At 35.4% G+C, this 15,976-nt stretch overlaps 1 protein-coding gene across 1 annotated transcript; it reads left to right on the forward strand.

Annotated features, from left to right (window-relative positions):
* Nucleotides 1–9,858: 9,858 nt before the first annotated feature.
* LOC140636380 (dnaJ homolog subfamily B member 6-like) lies at nucleotides 9,859–15,411 on the forward strand. Its single transcript, XM_072831615.1, has 2 exons — nucleotides 9,859–10,009; nucleotides 14,075–15,411. Exons 1-2 carry the CDS (start codon nucleotides 9,859–9,861, stop codon nucleotides 14,722–14,724), a joined length of 801 nt encoding a protein of 266 aa, XP_072687716.1. The 3' UTR covers nucleotides 14,725–15,411.
* Nucleotides 15,412–15,976: the final 565 nt, after the last annotated feature.

Below are 15,976 nucleotides of genomic sequence, written 5' to 3' on the forward strand. Positions count from 1 at the left end.
TCGATTGTCCTTTTTTTCTAGTTATGAATTCATTCTATCTTCTTATTCATATGAGACCAATTAGGTACTATCCATGATATATTTTCCTAAATCTTTAAGACTTGGTAAAATGTTTCTGTGATACAAAACAGAGGACAAATGAATAAATAGGAATTGTAAATATATGTTAGGACCAACTAAATAGCAGCAAGAGTACACAATTACATCCTAAACTCATATGAAGATTTTCCTGCTAAACATTATGCAGACCAGAATGTTAACATATGATACTAATATGTCATAATCTATCACATAATTAAATGTTTGCTGTAGAAAAATAAGGAAAATACAGATATGCCTAATGAAAATTTTTTTAAAAATTAAAATCTCCCACAATTCTACTGCCTGAGATAACCATGGTTAACATTGATATATGTCCTACCGGTTTTCCCCACTCCTACATATGTTGTTTTTTCTAACACTGATGGGCCTCATACTATATAGCCTGTTTTGTAATATGATTCCTATGTCAATAAATACACACCTGAAATACCATTCTTCATGGCTTCATTTTATGAATACCCTAATTGGTTATCCAAATCTTAAAAAACTTTTTAAATTCTATATCTAGATCCATTTTTTGTATATAATTTTTACTTACTAATTGCTTTATAATAGTTAATGCATACTGACCAGGCTCCACTCAAAGCCTACTGTTATATCAAAACGTTAACAAAAATATTTAGCTCTTAGAGGAAACCATGCATCATAATGTAAAATCCAGCAAAATAAATTTTTTATTGAACTACAGGATTTAGTTCCGTGGACTCATCTGCTATCAATTAGGGTGATAAGCAGGCACTCAAAAGCTAGCTTTTCAATTATGTTTTCTACCTTTCAACTGAAATGTTCCTGTCAATGCATATCGTGTAGTAATTCTGAAAAGGCTTCATCTTAGCAACCAAGTGATAACTTTAAAATCAAGAATCTGAACCAATTAATTCCTAACATTAATTACTTCTTTTAAAACAAAAGGCACTTTAAAGTAAGTGACTGCAAATATACTTTTTAATCCCACTAACAGTCCTTATCTCTTTTTCCCCCAGCTCACAATTCTGTTGACAACTCATGCTCAGCCTCAAATCATCATTCAAATCATAATTAAAGCATAATTCTGAGCTCTCTTTGTACATGCTAATTCCACAACCACCAGATGTAAAAGCCACACAGAAATTCCTATAGAGTATTATTAGCTTGCAAGGAGCAGAATTAAGATGCATAAAAGTATCTTCTATAGCAAGTAAATATTTTGGTTTTAATTACATTATTACCTTGTTTTATGCAACTAATTACTATGATTTATTGTATAATTGACTCTCAGAAAAAAATATTACCAGAGCAGTGCTGCAGCCTTAAACTGAAGATAGTATATACTAATGATTTTGCCTATACCTCAGTTCCCTTAAACATATAATGTAAAATATTTTTTGTAATAGGTTGGAAAAATCTCTTTTCTATTCTCCCACTAATATGTAAAGTTATTATATGCTACAGCTATTTGCTGATTTATTTCTCTGTAAATCAAGGGCAATTAAAAAAAAAAAAAAAGAAAGCATATTTTCAAGCCAGGAACAACATATTAATCTCTTTATTCCCTTGCACCTAGCCCAGAACTTTAAATTTAGCAAGTGCTCAATTAGCTTTATTAAATAAATTAATGAATTAATCATTTAAAGTATTCCTTTAACTTAACGTCATAAAAGCATTATTATTCAATACTAGCTGGTATCTATTTCAGCTTTACAGATTAAAACCTGCAGCCTTTAGAGCAAAAGACTGAACATTAGAAATAATAACAGTTTGCTGTAGATTGAAAACAAATGAACTCATTCTGAGACTCTACAGTCATTCATAAGCCTCTTGAGCTGCCTGCCCTCTTGCAGTTTATGACCTCAGCCAAGCCTTTCTAGTAAAATAAAGCCTTTTGTTCATTCTGGGGCCATCCATTGTTCTCTCTGTAATTTGTACCAAATTTTAAAGGTTATAAATACTTTCAGTGAAGCATAGTTGCTGAGCTGCATTCATTCACACTTAGGTGCTTTTCTTGTCTTTTTTAACTACAAAACCAGGGACTGGCATTCACTTACTTCATAATAACCTAATCGTATGTAACTTTGAACTCAGGATGTTCTTCAAATGCCATGATTTATTATGTCCTCCTTGGCCACATAATAGTCAACCTTGCCAAATTCAACTAGGCCAACCTTATTCTCCTAGGAGTAGTAGCTAGCAATAAAAAGGGGAGATTTATTTCTCGTATGAAACTATATACACCTGAATTCTTTTCAGAATAAGAAAACCTGGTAAATTATGTTGCAAATGACAATGAGTGAACATAAGCATAGTTAAATACATAATTTTTTCTGCCTACTACTTCTACATCTATTTCCTTCTTGTTGCTACGCTTTTTGTTTAATATTTCTTGGACTAACGTGCCCTCTAATGGTTAAAATAAAAATACAATCAGAACCATAAAAGAAGTGCCAACATATTAAGTCCAAGGAATAATTCTATTTAAAAGACAGTCCTTTGACTCAAACTTATGTCAAGATTAAAATGGATATGCCTTTAATAAGGAACAAGGCAACTCTACATTTTATCTGTTCTGTACAATAGACAATGCAAATGAGGAGTAGCAAACAGACCTTTGTCAAAGAGATTTAAATGTTAGTTTTCCCATAAAAAGGCATCAAGTATTTTGAATAATCTCTATAATTAAGTCTTGTATACACTGAAGTTGAAATATGGATTGGGATTATGCTTCTTCTAATATTATAATTTAAACATTTAATTTAAGAAAGATATTACTCCAAAACAGATTATTTGAGTTCTTCCTTCATTTTTGTTTCTCTAACCTAAAATGAAAGCCTGCCTCAATCTCTAAAAAAAATATAAACATACATACATAAAAAGAGTTAAGTAGCTGTGCTATTTATTCACAATTTACCCTCTGTATTTGTGCTCTCTTATTTTTGGTTCAGCTATAATGTCAGAGAGTAATGGAGATTCAGTAAATACCCAGTTAATGTGACCAATGGCAATAGTCCCTTGAGCTAAGGCAGGAATTCAGGGAAAAATTATTAGATTTAACTTGGTTTACTAAGTTCAGAAAAGTTATTGTAGTTTTACAACACAACTTATTTCTAAAAAGAATTTGGTCAAGACAAAAAAAACATATATACAGAAAAGAATAGAATTGAAATCAAAGGCATAAATAAAGAATAAATAGAAATCAAAGGCATAAATAAAGAATATGAGTAAATACTTTCTGTCTTGCTTAACTATATATTGTTAGTACTTCAAATAATTTGCTTCTTAAAACATGATAGTATGTCCATAATGTGGAATTTCAAACTCCCTTCCTATTGTCGATGCATTAAAAAAAAAAAAAAGAACAAGACAGCCTTTTCTCCACCTCAGAAAATAAAGACATTATTTTTCCTATTGTGTATATGGGGTAACTGTCATTGAGGTGAAATGACCTACCAAATACTGCACAAAGACAGTGACAAAAGCAAGATTAGAATTTAGAATTATTTATGCAGTTTGCTGATTTTGTACTGATTTAGTGTGCATCACAGGAATGTGTTATTTTGTTAGAGAAAAAAAAAATACATTTCCCTGAATTAAATTTCTGCCTTTATCTTTTAGCACTAGTTTTATAGAGTATATTATGTATTCTATTCACATATTAATTTTTTTTATTTTAGGTGGATACAAAATTACTGGAAGGGCTGCAGACCAAGGGATCCTGTTTCTGTTTGTGCTTCCAAGCGAGCTTGAACAAGACCTGAAAAATTCTGATCCTCAGTTGCTCACTCTATGAAGGAGACTGAATTAAATAACCTCTGATCTCTCTTCTAATTTAAAACTAGAGGTTTTTTTTTTTTTTTAAATAGTGACATGGAAAAAATATACAGGCATTTTATAAATATAAACTAAACTTCAGGATTTTATTTAGTTTAAGATAATTTTTTCGTTCATATTTTTATTTTTGTCCTTGACTGTTTTGCAAAAATACTTAATAATATTCAAACAGATTAGGATAGGAGAAAATATCTGGGGAATATCCTTTTAAAGTATAGCCACTGAGAGTTAATATAAGTGATTCTATTATCATCTGCCCTTGTTTATGTGACTTTTGATTACATTGCTTATTGTTTGTTTTGGTTTGCTTTTTGGCTCTTATACTTTGAAGACAGGAATTATTTTCTCCTTGTTGGTATCATTATTCAATAAAAGGATCTTCAATAACATTGACCAATACAATCAAGATTAAGTTTGGCAGTTTAATGAATAAAACAACTGAGACCAGGTAAGTAAATTATCAATAAAAGAGGTGAATGAATGTATTCTCATATTCTTAAAAGGAAACTTAGAAATAATATGTCAAAGGCTTTAAAAGTTTATATAATAAATATGTTTGTACCAAAATAAATATGATGATAAATGATTAGAACCAGAGATTTCTTGGTTGATAAAGATGAAAATAACTGTCTAAGAGATCAACACTACCTGGAGCACCTGTTTGGCTATGGCTCAGTCCATGAAGTGTCCAATTCTTGATTTTGGCTCAGGTCATGATCTTGGGATTGTGGGAATCCAGCCCCACATTGAGCTCCAAGACAGGTTCCACACTCCACAGTCTGCCTCTCCCTCTCCCTCTGCTCCTCCCCATGATCATGCTGTCTCTCTCTCCCTCCCTCCCTCCCTCTTTTTCTCTAATAAATAAGTAAATAAAACTCTAACAAAAATGTTTTAAAAATTAAAAAAAAAAATCAACACAATCCACATTAGAACTGGCAGTATATTGCTCTTAATGCTTGAATCCCATAATGTCCTATTATAAAGAAAGCTAGAAATCAAGGAATGATGGATCCAGTGGTTTCTCTGTGATTTCTCACACAGACTCAGCATTGTGGAACCTCTGTGTGGTCTCTAGCAGTTTAATGGTAGCCAGGATTGGAGGCTGTGCCAATGAGCCCCAGTGCATTAACTGAAAACACCTCCCTTTGTCCCTGTTTCCATGAGCTTTCTCTCATTCTTTTATTCCCTAGAAACAAGAGCAAGTCATTCCCTTCTATAAATAAAAACTGAAGCCAAGGTTGTGTATATAGCTCATGTGTAGACCAAAGAATAGTCATCAGTCTCCATTTCCTACCTTCATTCCTCATCTAAGTCAGATATTCCTTTTGCCTCTGCTTGCCCTGAACCCACCATGTGGTTATCATTTCTGCTTCCTTGAAGCATGTGTAAGATCCACACGTTAGGAAGCACACCAAGGGTCATCCATAACTGCAGTTTCATTCTATAATTTCTGATTTTTAATACCAGGTATTTTTACTGGTCTCTAAGCATCTACTTCACAACCTGCTACCCTGGATTTCCAAAGTTTTATGGCCCCTAGGATTGCAAACCTTTGAGATCTGTTTAGTCCTTCAAATACTACTGCTATTCAAGACCTTCCTCCACAACCATCAGTCCTGGATATATGAGAGGCAAAATAAGGTGATGGTTAAGACATAAACTCTGGAGCCAAAATATTTGGCTATGCATCCATCCCACCTCTTTTACTACTAGCTTTGCAGCTTTGGACAAGGAATTTAATCTCTCTAGACCTCAGTTTCCTCATCTATGAAATAGGGAAAAGAATAGCAACCTCAGAGTTATGATGAGGCTTAATCATGGTTTTGGAAATAAAATACTCATAATATTGCTTGGTACATAATAAGTGATCAAAAATGTTAGCTATAATTAGAATAGCCAATTTAACTTTTCCTTGGTCATAATGGCAGAACAATAAAAAACAGTTAAATTAATGTTAATGATTCAACCATTTGGCAATCTTAGCTCCTATTTTTTATAATAAAGGTGGTCATAAATCTTAATTCCCCAGTTTATACCTGGTGTCCTGGGATAATTATTAATAGCAACTTCTTTTATTTTCAGTGTCCAGATTTGGACAATAAAGTATGTAATCACCCTAATTATAATACAGAATATTCAGTGGTTCTCCTGTACAATTAGGAGAATGATTTAGATGGCCTCTGAAGTTAAGTAAAATATGAGGGTTTTCATTAAAATATATAGGTTATAAATGAAAAGAAATACATGAATGTTTTATAAATAAAGTCTAAAATATTACAAAGTACTATCAGCTTTGGTTAAGATGACACACCTTGATGGCTTTTTTCTTTTTTAATAGAAAGAGTTTGAACTTACAAGTGGAGAGCTACTTTCATTTCACTTGTTCAAAATGCATGAGAACCCCCTTAGAACTATGCCCTCACTTCTCTTTAATTTTTCTTCTCCTCTTCCCTATTTAGTTTCACTCCAACTTCTCTCACTAGACATGAGGTGGAATGAGAAGTGGGCAAAAAGAAAGAGAGCTTTACCTCTCTCCTTAAACCCAACTGTTAAATTATGGTTTTCAGAGAAGCTGACCAGCTCCGATCCAAGCCTGGTGAGCTATCATTCCTAAACAAATATTAACTGAACTTCCTTAAATATAGGGAAGAAAAAATAGATTTCTAAGTATCGTCTGTCACTGCACGATATCTACAGTATGACAGTATCGAACCCAGGAAGTAATAACATCTTCATCTAGTTCATTACTAGCATTTTAAAGTCCTGAAAGCCAGAAATATCTTCTGGAGGATGACAGGACTTTTTAAAGATTAGATTAAATACAACATATAAGAATTGCTTTTATTTCTTATCTTGTTTTCATCAGAGTAGTTTTTCCCATTTGAATATTATACTATTTATGTCCATCTTTAATGACATTGTTATAAGCCATTGATTGATAAAAAAATTAGGCCAAATAGATATTACTTATAAAGGATATATTGCAATCAATACTACTTACTTAAAAAGTTGATTGATTATATAAAGATAGCTCACAATTATGAAAAATAGAGATTTTTATATATCTCAGTAGACATGCAAAATTTAATCTTAAATATGAATCACACTATAATTGCTTGATTGTTGCAATGAGCTGAAAGAAAAAAAAACACAAGGATCCTGCAGAGAACAAGAAATTTGTGAAAGCAATCATAGAGGGAAATAATTGTTACATTTATGATTCTTTCAATTATGGATTATGGAGACGACTGCATGGCAACCTCTTCAGTTTCAAGACAGCATGGAGTTTTATATAATAAGGCTCTGAATAAAGCAACTATTATCAATAGTGTTTGCAATTTAATTGGCTACCTTTGAAGCTAAAGAGGTCTTTTTGCTTTCTAACTTTGATTCCCAGCTATATTTTAAAACATTGGCATTCTGTCCAGCTGTTTAACTTCCATTTATGTTCTTAGATTCTCTAGAGGATAGTGCATATGCATTTTACTAGAGCTGAGAAACATTTTTCACTAGGGAAGAATAAGCACAGAATCTGTTAAGCATCCATAAATGTATGTGTTTATCCAACAACATGCCTACACTGTACCTCTACCCTATTATAATTACATTTAATGTTAAAAGGAATATCACCTTAAACCACAAGTAGAATTTATTAAGTTCTCAAATAAAGCCAGCCTCTAATGCAAGGGTATTACCAGAACAGTATTAAAAAGGATGCGTTCCCTGTTTGTGTAGAAGAGGCCTCATGTTAAATAGGCTCTGGTCTGATAAAAGCTGATGTTCTCAAAAGTATCTGCACCAAGAGAAATGCCAGTTAGTGAGGATGGCAGTTTGAGAAATGACAGTTTCACTGCCCTGGTTTAACCAACCAAAAAAAAAAAAAAAGAGAGAGAGAGAGTCTTGGTGTAGCCAAAAAAGGGAAGGCTTCTTAATGTAATACTGTAAATCAGGAAGAAAAGAGGGTAAAAATATACATCTCACTTGTAAGTAGAGATCAAAAATATATGACCTAAAAACCTTGGAAGGTTAAATCTGAGAGTGAGAAACATTCATCTCAGGCTAATTTCAATGATCCGTCCCATTTGATTTTCCTATAGTAAAGTCTCAGCTCTCATATGACAACATCCTCTTTAATTTACACCTTAGAAAATAATTGTTTATTTGATGTCTTTTAAGTGTCATTTGGTCAGTAATTCCAGTGCAGAAAGTGTATGAGAGCATATTATTAAAGATAACAATATTTAAAGAGCAATATACTGATTCACAAAGTGAGCTTTCTACATCATGGTATTACCTCAAATAACTCAGTATTTTGATTGAGTTTCTCTAAGACTATCTTCTGTTTTTCCTGGATGATCTGTGCTGATACAAAACCATTTGGAAAGAAGTAAATGCAGTGCTAGGCAGTAAGGTCCCAGTCCTGGTTCCCACTCCATCAGTCCCTGCAGGAAAGGAGTCCTTTACTCCTGGTGTTGGCCATATCCCCCTCTGGCCCTGAACTAGTATTTGTTATAATTTCAGACATTGAAAGGCTCCCAAAATATCTCTCCATGAAATCCAATACTGATAAATTCCCACTTTTATAGCTTTTCCTGTACCTCAAAGGATTGATTCCAGAAAGCCCTTATTAAAATACAAATATGTAATCAGAAGACCTAACATTTTATCATCCACTATGATAGCAACCCAACTTTGTAATTTCATAGGCTCTTTATTAGAAAAGGCATTGAAAAAAAGGTTAGTATCCATTCATTCAAACGTATATTGTCAATCTACTACAGCTAAACTAACTGTTGGGATTTCAAGATAATAAAATAAAAACACTAATAAAACAGTGTCCCTGGGCAGCCTGGGTGGCTCTGCGGTTTAGCGCCGCCTTCAGCCCAGGATGTGATCCTGGAGACCGGGGATCGAGACCCATGTCAAGCTCCCTGAATGGAGCCTGCTTCTCCCTCTGCTTGTGTCTCTGCCTCTCTCTCTCTCTTTCTCAAGAATAATAAATAAAATATTTTAAAAAATAAAAAATAAAAATAAAACTGTGCCCCTACCATCAGGGAGTTTACTGTCTGATGGAAAAGATGGATATATATACAATCATTTTATCACATATATTAGATGAGTCTTTTTTTTTTTTTTAAGATTTTATTTATTTGAGAGCAAGAGTGAGAGAGAGAGAGCCAGCATGGAGGGAGAGCGAGAAGCAGACTCCTTGCTGAGCAGGGAGCCTGATGCAGGGCTTAATTCCAAGACCCTGAGATCATGACCTGAGCCAAAGAGAGATACTTAACCAACTGAGCCACCCAGGTACCCCTTGATAAGTCTTAATAAAAAATCATTTTACAACAAAAAACATAAACTCAACTAGACAAGTTAAATAAAGAACATATTAACATAGGGGCCTATGTCTCTGCCTCTCTCTCTCTCTCTCTCTCTCTCTGTATGTGTGTGTGTATGTGTGTGTCTCTTATGAGTAATAAATAAAATATTTTTTTTAAAAAAGAACATATTAGCATAAATAGCAAAGAGTTTCTGAAAGGCAACTGCAGTCTCAAGAGGGACTCCAATAAGAATTGATAAACCAATGAGAACCAATTCTTATTAGCAACTCTTTCATATACACTTTTTCCTGCAATTGCTCCATTTTCAACTTTCTTGGCTTGCACATATGACCACATCAACTCTTGAAACCTTAAGACCTTACTCATCCAACATCCATAGCCAACTAAGTCACTCCCCATATCAATTCCTAGAAAGAGAATCTGACTTACTCCTAACCCAGTCCAAGGACAGATTCCCCTAAAAAGTAGTGTGGAAATGAGGAGGAAATAATTGCCACTTTCAATTCAATAAGGTAATTTCAAGGTGAGCCTTGAAGGAAAGGCAGGCATCTTTCAGAGAAACAAAGGGAAAAATGCAATCCAAGGAGACAGACTGTCACGTTCAAAGGTATGGATGGAGCAAAGCAGCCCTTTTAAAGACACATGTACGAAGATCCATGGTCAGGTAGCAATTGATGGTGCTGGGAAGATAGCCAGGGACCAGATGACAAAGTACTTTTTATGCTCTGCTAAGGAGTATGATCTTTATCTGAAGGCTGATGGAAGTGGGGTGTCAAAATTTTTAACCAGAGGAGAGACAAAATCAGACCTGTGTTTTAAGAAATAAATAAATAAAACAAAACAAAAACTCTAACATCAGGTAAAGGATGGACTACAAGAAGACCATACTGAATGTACCAGTCAAGAAGCTATTGTAGTAATTCAGACAAGAGATGGTGCAGTCTCAAAATAAGACTGTGGCAAAGAGGATATAGAGGAGAGGAAAGATTCAAAAACATTATGAAAGCAGAATCTAAAATGAAACAGAGTCAGTTCAGAAAAGCAAAGAATAACAAGCCTTGACCCAGAGAAGAGAATGAAAGTCTAAACTAAACCCAAGGTGCTAGAGGGATCCCTGGGTGGCTTAATGGTTTAGCGCCTGCCTTTGGCCCAGGGTGTGATCCTGGAGTCCCAGGATCAAGTCCCACGTCAGGCTCCCTGCATGGAGCCTGCTTCAACCTCTGCCTGTGTTTCTGCCTTCTCTCTCTCTCTCTGTGTCTCTCATGAATAAATAAATAAATAAATCAAATATAAAAAAAAAAAAAAAGATTCTCTCTTAAAAAAAAAAAAAAGAAGAACATTTAAAAATAAATAAATAAATAAACCCAAGGTGCTAAAGGGTATAACCGACATTAAAAAAAAAAAAAAAAAAAAAAAAAGAACATACTGGAAGAAGGGATGGGCATAGAAGACACACATTGCATTCCTTTCAATCTTCCTTTGGGGGCAGCCTTTCCCATGATCTCTGAATATTCTAACCTAAATAAATAAGTGCAGACTCCAAATCTTCAGGATGTAAGCATAAGGAGCAGCAAAAAAAAAATTGGTAATCAAACCTTAATCAAAAGCATAGTCTAGTTATCCTATCATTTTATTACAATGTCTGTCATTTCTTTCTATCACATAAAAGGACAAGAATTCATTCCTGGTGAAGCCTTAACTCACCGGTGCTGGGCCTTGTTTCATTATGTATTTAATTAGAAGTTTTCACGGTGTTGTTTTCCTTTCAATTCCAAGAATAAAAAGTAAAAAATGAGAAATGCAAACTTCTCAGATGATCCTATGACTTTGAAGCCACATATCTGAATATATGATCTCTTGCTTTTGCATTTAGAAGCCCTGGGGAGCAACATTATCAGACTGATTATGAATGCGTATATTTTCATAAGAATATGCAATCTTAGCCAGCTCAGCACAGGACACTGAAGTGACTAAGTATCAAATTAAAGATTATTCTTTTTTGTGTGGAATTCACTCCAGCAAGAAATTGAACAAGGGGATTTAAAATCCAAAAACAGTAGGACCACCTCCTGAGACATTATTAATTATTAGTAGGCCCCAGTCTTCCAGTTTCTTATCTCCCTATACACCCAATGCTCCCATTGCTTTAAATTATTATCATTATTTGTTAAATGCCTTCAATGTGGTTGGTACCCTGGCAGGCACTGAAAAAAGGTACCATATCTACCCAGGGGCTTTCTACCTAAATTGCACAGATATAATTTAAGTTTGAAAATGGGTTGTGGTTGTCAGTTACAGTCTTTTCCAAAAGCTTAGAAGCAATAGAACAAAACTAAAAGTATGTAAGTTCCTACCCATCCCTTTCCCCCCTTGGGTGTTCTTTATATTCCACAGCCTGGTCTACTAACCCAGAAAACAATATCGTGGAAATGTGCCACAGGTCAGCAATGAGAGGACATCAAAAGCGCAGAGAAAATTATCAACACTTAGAAACAATCTTGCGTTTCTGACTTCTCACCTGCTCCCTGCTGTCCTGGACTGAGGCTGGGGGGTGGGGTGAGGGAACCCACTAGGAAGCCTGTATTCAGAAGCAGAGGCAAGTGAGGAGAGTGGAGAATAAAGGCCCAGAACTGACTTTTTCTTCCCTGTCCTTGTCTTACCCCACCCAGTCCAAGCTGCTACATTGCCAGCAGTGCCCATGCCTGCTCCAAATCTTCACCATCCTCTCAGAAGCCTTGCCCTTCCCTGACATCTACTCCAACTTCTGTGACAAATAATTAAACTGAAGTCTGAAACTTGGCCTCTGATTTAGGTCCTTCTATATATATTTTTGATTCCATAAAAATCTACCTGTGTAAAAGAAGGGAAAAGTGGGATACCCTTACACTTCTATCTGTCCCCTCCTTTTGCATCATTACTAATAAAAACAATCCCTTTTTTAAAAAATGCTGTATTTGCTTCAAGGTCAGATGAGTGATAGGGCAAAAGCAGTGAATCTCTATTCCACCATAGGATGAAGAAAAACCCACATGAAAACCATAGGAAACAGTTGTAGAAAAAGGAAAACAGGCAGACCAACCCATGGGCCAGTAAAGAAAATAATAGTAGGAGGATTAGTGGATGGGAGGGGTATTAGGAAATGGTCTTGAGGTTCTGGAGAGTGACTGGAGGTTTACTCTACTAAAAAGTTTCCCACCCTAAAACCCCACTGCCACTACAGCCACCACCAAACTGATAAGATTCCCCCAAGCCCCATCCCAGCTTCCACTAGTGGCCTTGAGATCTACCACCAATAGGTTGACATTAGGGAATTCCCTGCTTCCACCATCCAACAGAGAAGAGAGGAGCTTTTCCTAACTGCACAGAACCATGAGGTACACACTGAAGTTCAATCACTGAACGTTATTTCCTGATACATCATTATACACAGTGGATTATTTAAATTTGAAAACATATGCTATTCCTTTAAAATACATATTCTTTGAAGGCAAAGCTCTTATCTGAGCATGAATAAAGTGATCAGTCCATATGTATACATTTCCAAAGGTTAAGTACTCATATATCCTCTGCATTATTGCCTACTGGCTTTACCCTCTGCTTTAATTCCTAGAGCAAGTTCCTTAGTCATTGTAACCCAGAAAAGTACCACCAATTACGCCCACTTCTACAACTAACAATGTCCAACTCTACCACCCCACTGGCCTTCTCTTTTCTGTTTCCTATCTGTATTCAAATCTGTCCTACATTACCTCCTGCACACATGTGTTACACAAACACCCATTATTGATGTAAAAATTATTCATTGAATGCCTACTACGTACAAGACATTGTGCTGAGTACAAAGCATTGGAGTATCTGGAGTTTAAGCATTCTATTCATGTCTGCTGTAGCCCACCAATTTCTAAAATGTCAACTAGGTCTTAGTCCACTGGTGCAATATGAACCTAAGTTTTTATTCCTCATGCTCCTGGCATTTGTCTAGACATTGTTGAATGCATGCATAGTTCTTTTATTACTGATCCTTGGTAGTCTTATTATGTAGACCACAAAAACCCTACCCCGTTTTTGTGAGAATGAACCTCAGTTGTTCAATCACTCAAATATATGAAATTGCCTTTGATAGGTAGTTCTGTGTTTTACAGATATTATGTAAGAGTAACTTTTTAAATGGTTATGTTCAGAGGTGATTCTGAGGAGACAGAGGGAGCAAAAGGAGATGAAAACCATAATAAAAGTAAAATAAAATAAAAATAACTGAAATCGTGAAAGTAAGAGGTATAAGTGTGCCATGTTTACTTGAAAATACAGATCTTGGGGATCCCTGGGTGGCGCAGCGGTTTGGCGCCTGCCTTTGGCCCAGGGCGCGATCCTGGAGACCCGGATCGAGTCCCACGTCGGGCTCCCGGTGCATGGAGCTTGCTTCTCCCTCTGCCTATGTCTCTGCCTCTCTGTGTGTGTGTGACTATCATAAATAAATAAAAATTTAAAAAAAAATACAGATCTTAAGGGGAAAAAACTGAAGCAGAGGTGAGTTTTCACTTGACAAAAGATTTACAGTATCACTTTCCAATATGAATAAAGTATGATTCAGTTAGTAAAAATAAAATATATATATGCTTTTTTTTGGTATGTGGATATAGCAAATGTGCAGTATTTACTCAATATAAGTTTGTTAAATAATGGATGCCCATCTTCTTAATTTTTAGCTCCCACTTCATCTTCAAAACTTTGCCATCTGGGAAAAGAACAAAGGGTTGCAGAAGGGGAGGTGGGCGGGGGATTGGGATAACTGGGTGATGGGCACTGAAGAGGGCACTTGATGGGATGAGCACTGGGTGTTATACTGTATGTTGGCAAATCAAACGTCAATAAAAACAAAACAAAAATATTTTGCCAAATAGCTGAGGCGTATGAGGTGTTATCAGATGCAAAAAAACGGGACATCTATGACAGATACGGCAAAGGAGGACTAAATGGTGGAGGTGGAGGTGGACTTCATTTTGACACTCCATTTGAGTTTGGCTTCACATTCCGTAACCCAGATGATGTCTTCAGGGAATTTTTTGGTGGAAGGGACCCGTTTTCCTTTGACTTCTTTGAAGACCCATTTGAGGACTTCTTTGGGAGCCGAAGAGGCCCCCGTGGGGGCAGGAACCGAGGCACGGGGTCGTTCTTCTCCGCCTTCGGTGGATTTCCGTCTTTTGGAGGAGGGTTTTCTTCTTTTGATACAGGATTTACTTCCTTCGCATCGCCAGGTCACGGGGGCCTCACTTCGTTCTCTTCCACGACATTTGGTGGTAGTGGGATGGGCAAGTTCAAATCTATATCCACTTCTACTAAAATGGTTAATGGCAGAAAAATCACTACAAAGAGAATTGTAGAGAATGGTGAAGAAAGAGTAGAAGTTGAAGAGAACGGCCAGTTAAAGTCCTTAACGATAAATGGTAAGGAGCAGCTGCTACGCTTGGATAACAAGTAACAACGCACGCGTGTAGCAGAAATGTTAGCTGTAACGGGCACCATTGAGGACTGACAGGAACGCTTTTTTTTGAAGATTTCAAACGAACTCAACTTTCAGTATAACTGTACCTAATCTGAAGTATTTATACACAGCTCATCGGAGCCCTATTTGTCATAGACTTTTGAGTTTATTGTTGGGACCACATAATAGGACCATTGTTTGGGGGTTTTTTTGTTTTGTTTTGTTTTTGTTTTTGTTTTGTTTTTTTTTTTTGTCTTTAAAAATTGTTGTAAATCTCTGTATGCACTTTGCTTTTTTATTAAACATAATCCAAGGTGGCCGTGACTCTTTCGTACACTAACACCAGCACGGACCTGCTTTTCCATTGTGTTTGAAATGTGAGCCAAGTAGAGTCAGCCTGCTGTGAAATTAACATTGCCAGGATGAATCTTCCACAAAAATAATTTCAAATTTTTTCAGTATTTAGTAGTGAGAGATATTAATGCATTAATGGTAATACATTTCTCGTTTAATATAAATTGAGGATGTTTTTCTAGTTGTGCATGAACGCTGGCAACTTAGTAAGATTTGACAATTGTTTAAATATGTAATGTTAAGCTTAGGTTTAAAAAAAACTAAAGCTGGTAAACTGGGTCTTTGTCATTTGCTTAAAAAAAATAAATGCGAATGTGTTTGGTGCATTCTTTTCTGAGTGGGGCCTGTAAAAAAAAAAAAATTTGCCAAATATCTACAATAATAATGTGTTACACAAACATTCATTATTGATGTAAAATTATTCATTGAATGCCTACTATGTACAAAACATTGTGCTGAGTACAAAGCATTGGTGTATCTGGAGTTTTAGCATTCAATAATAATAACCAGGTGAGAGGCATATTTTAAGAACAGGTTAAATGATTTAAGATTGGATTAGTCCTCTGCTTCTTCTTAGCTACCCAGACAAAGACTAATATATGATTGTCAGATCTGGAATCCATAAATGTCATAAGCACAAAGCTGGATAATCCATATCAGTATGCAGGGGTTGGGGGAAGGTGTGGAAAACAGGATAGAGAGGGAGACATTACATTTGAAGAAAACATTCCATAACCATAATTTCTAAAGATTGGTTAAAGGAACATTTTATCGTATTATAATGTATTTTTCCTACTTTCTACACTGCCCAAATTCTATCTAAATTACTGATTAAATCTTATTTTTCCTTGCTAGTAAATTCCCCCCTTTTTCCATTTTTTCTATAGATCTTTTA

Source organism: Canis lupus, chromosome 7 (genome assembly GCF_048164855.1).
Source record: "Canis lupus baileyi chromosome 7, mCanLup2.hap1, whole genome shotgun sequence".
NCBI lineage: Eukaryota > Metazoa > Chordata > Mammalia > Carnivora > Canidae > Canis > Canis lupus.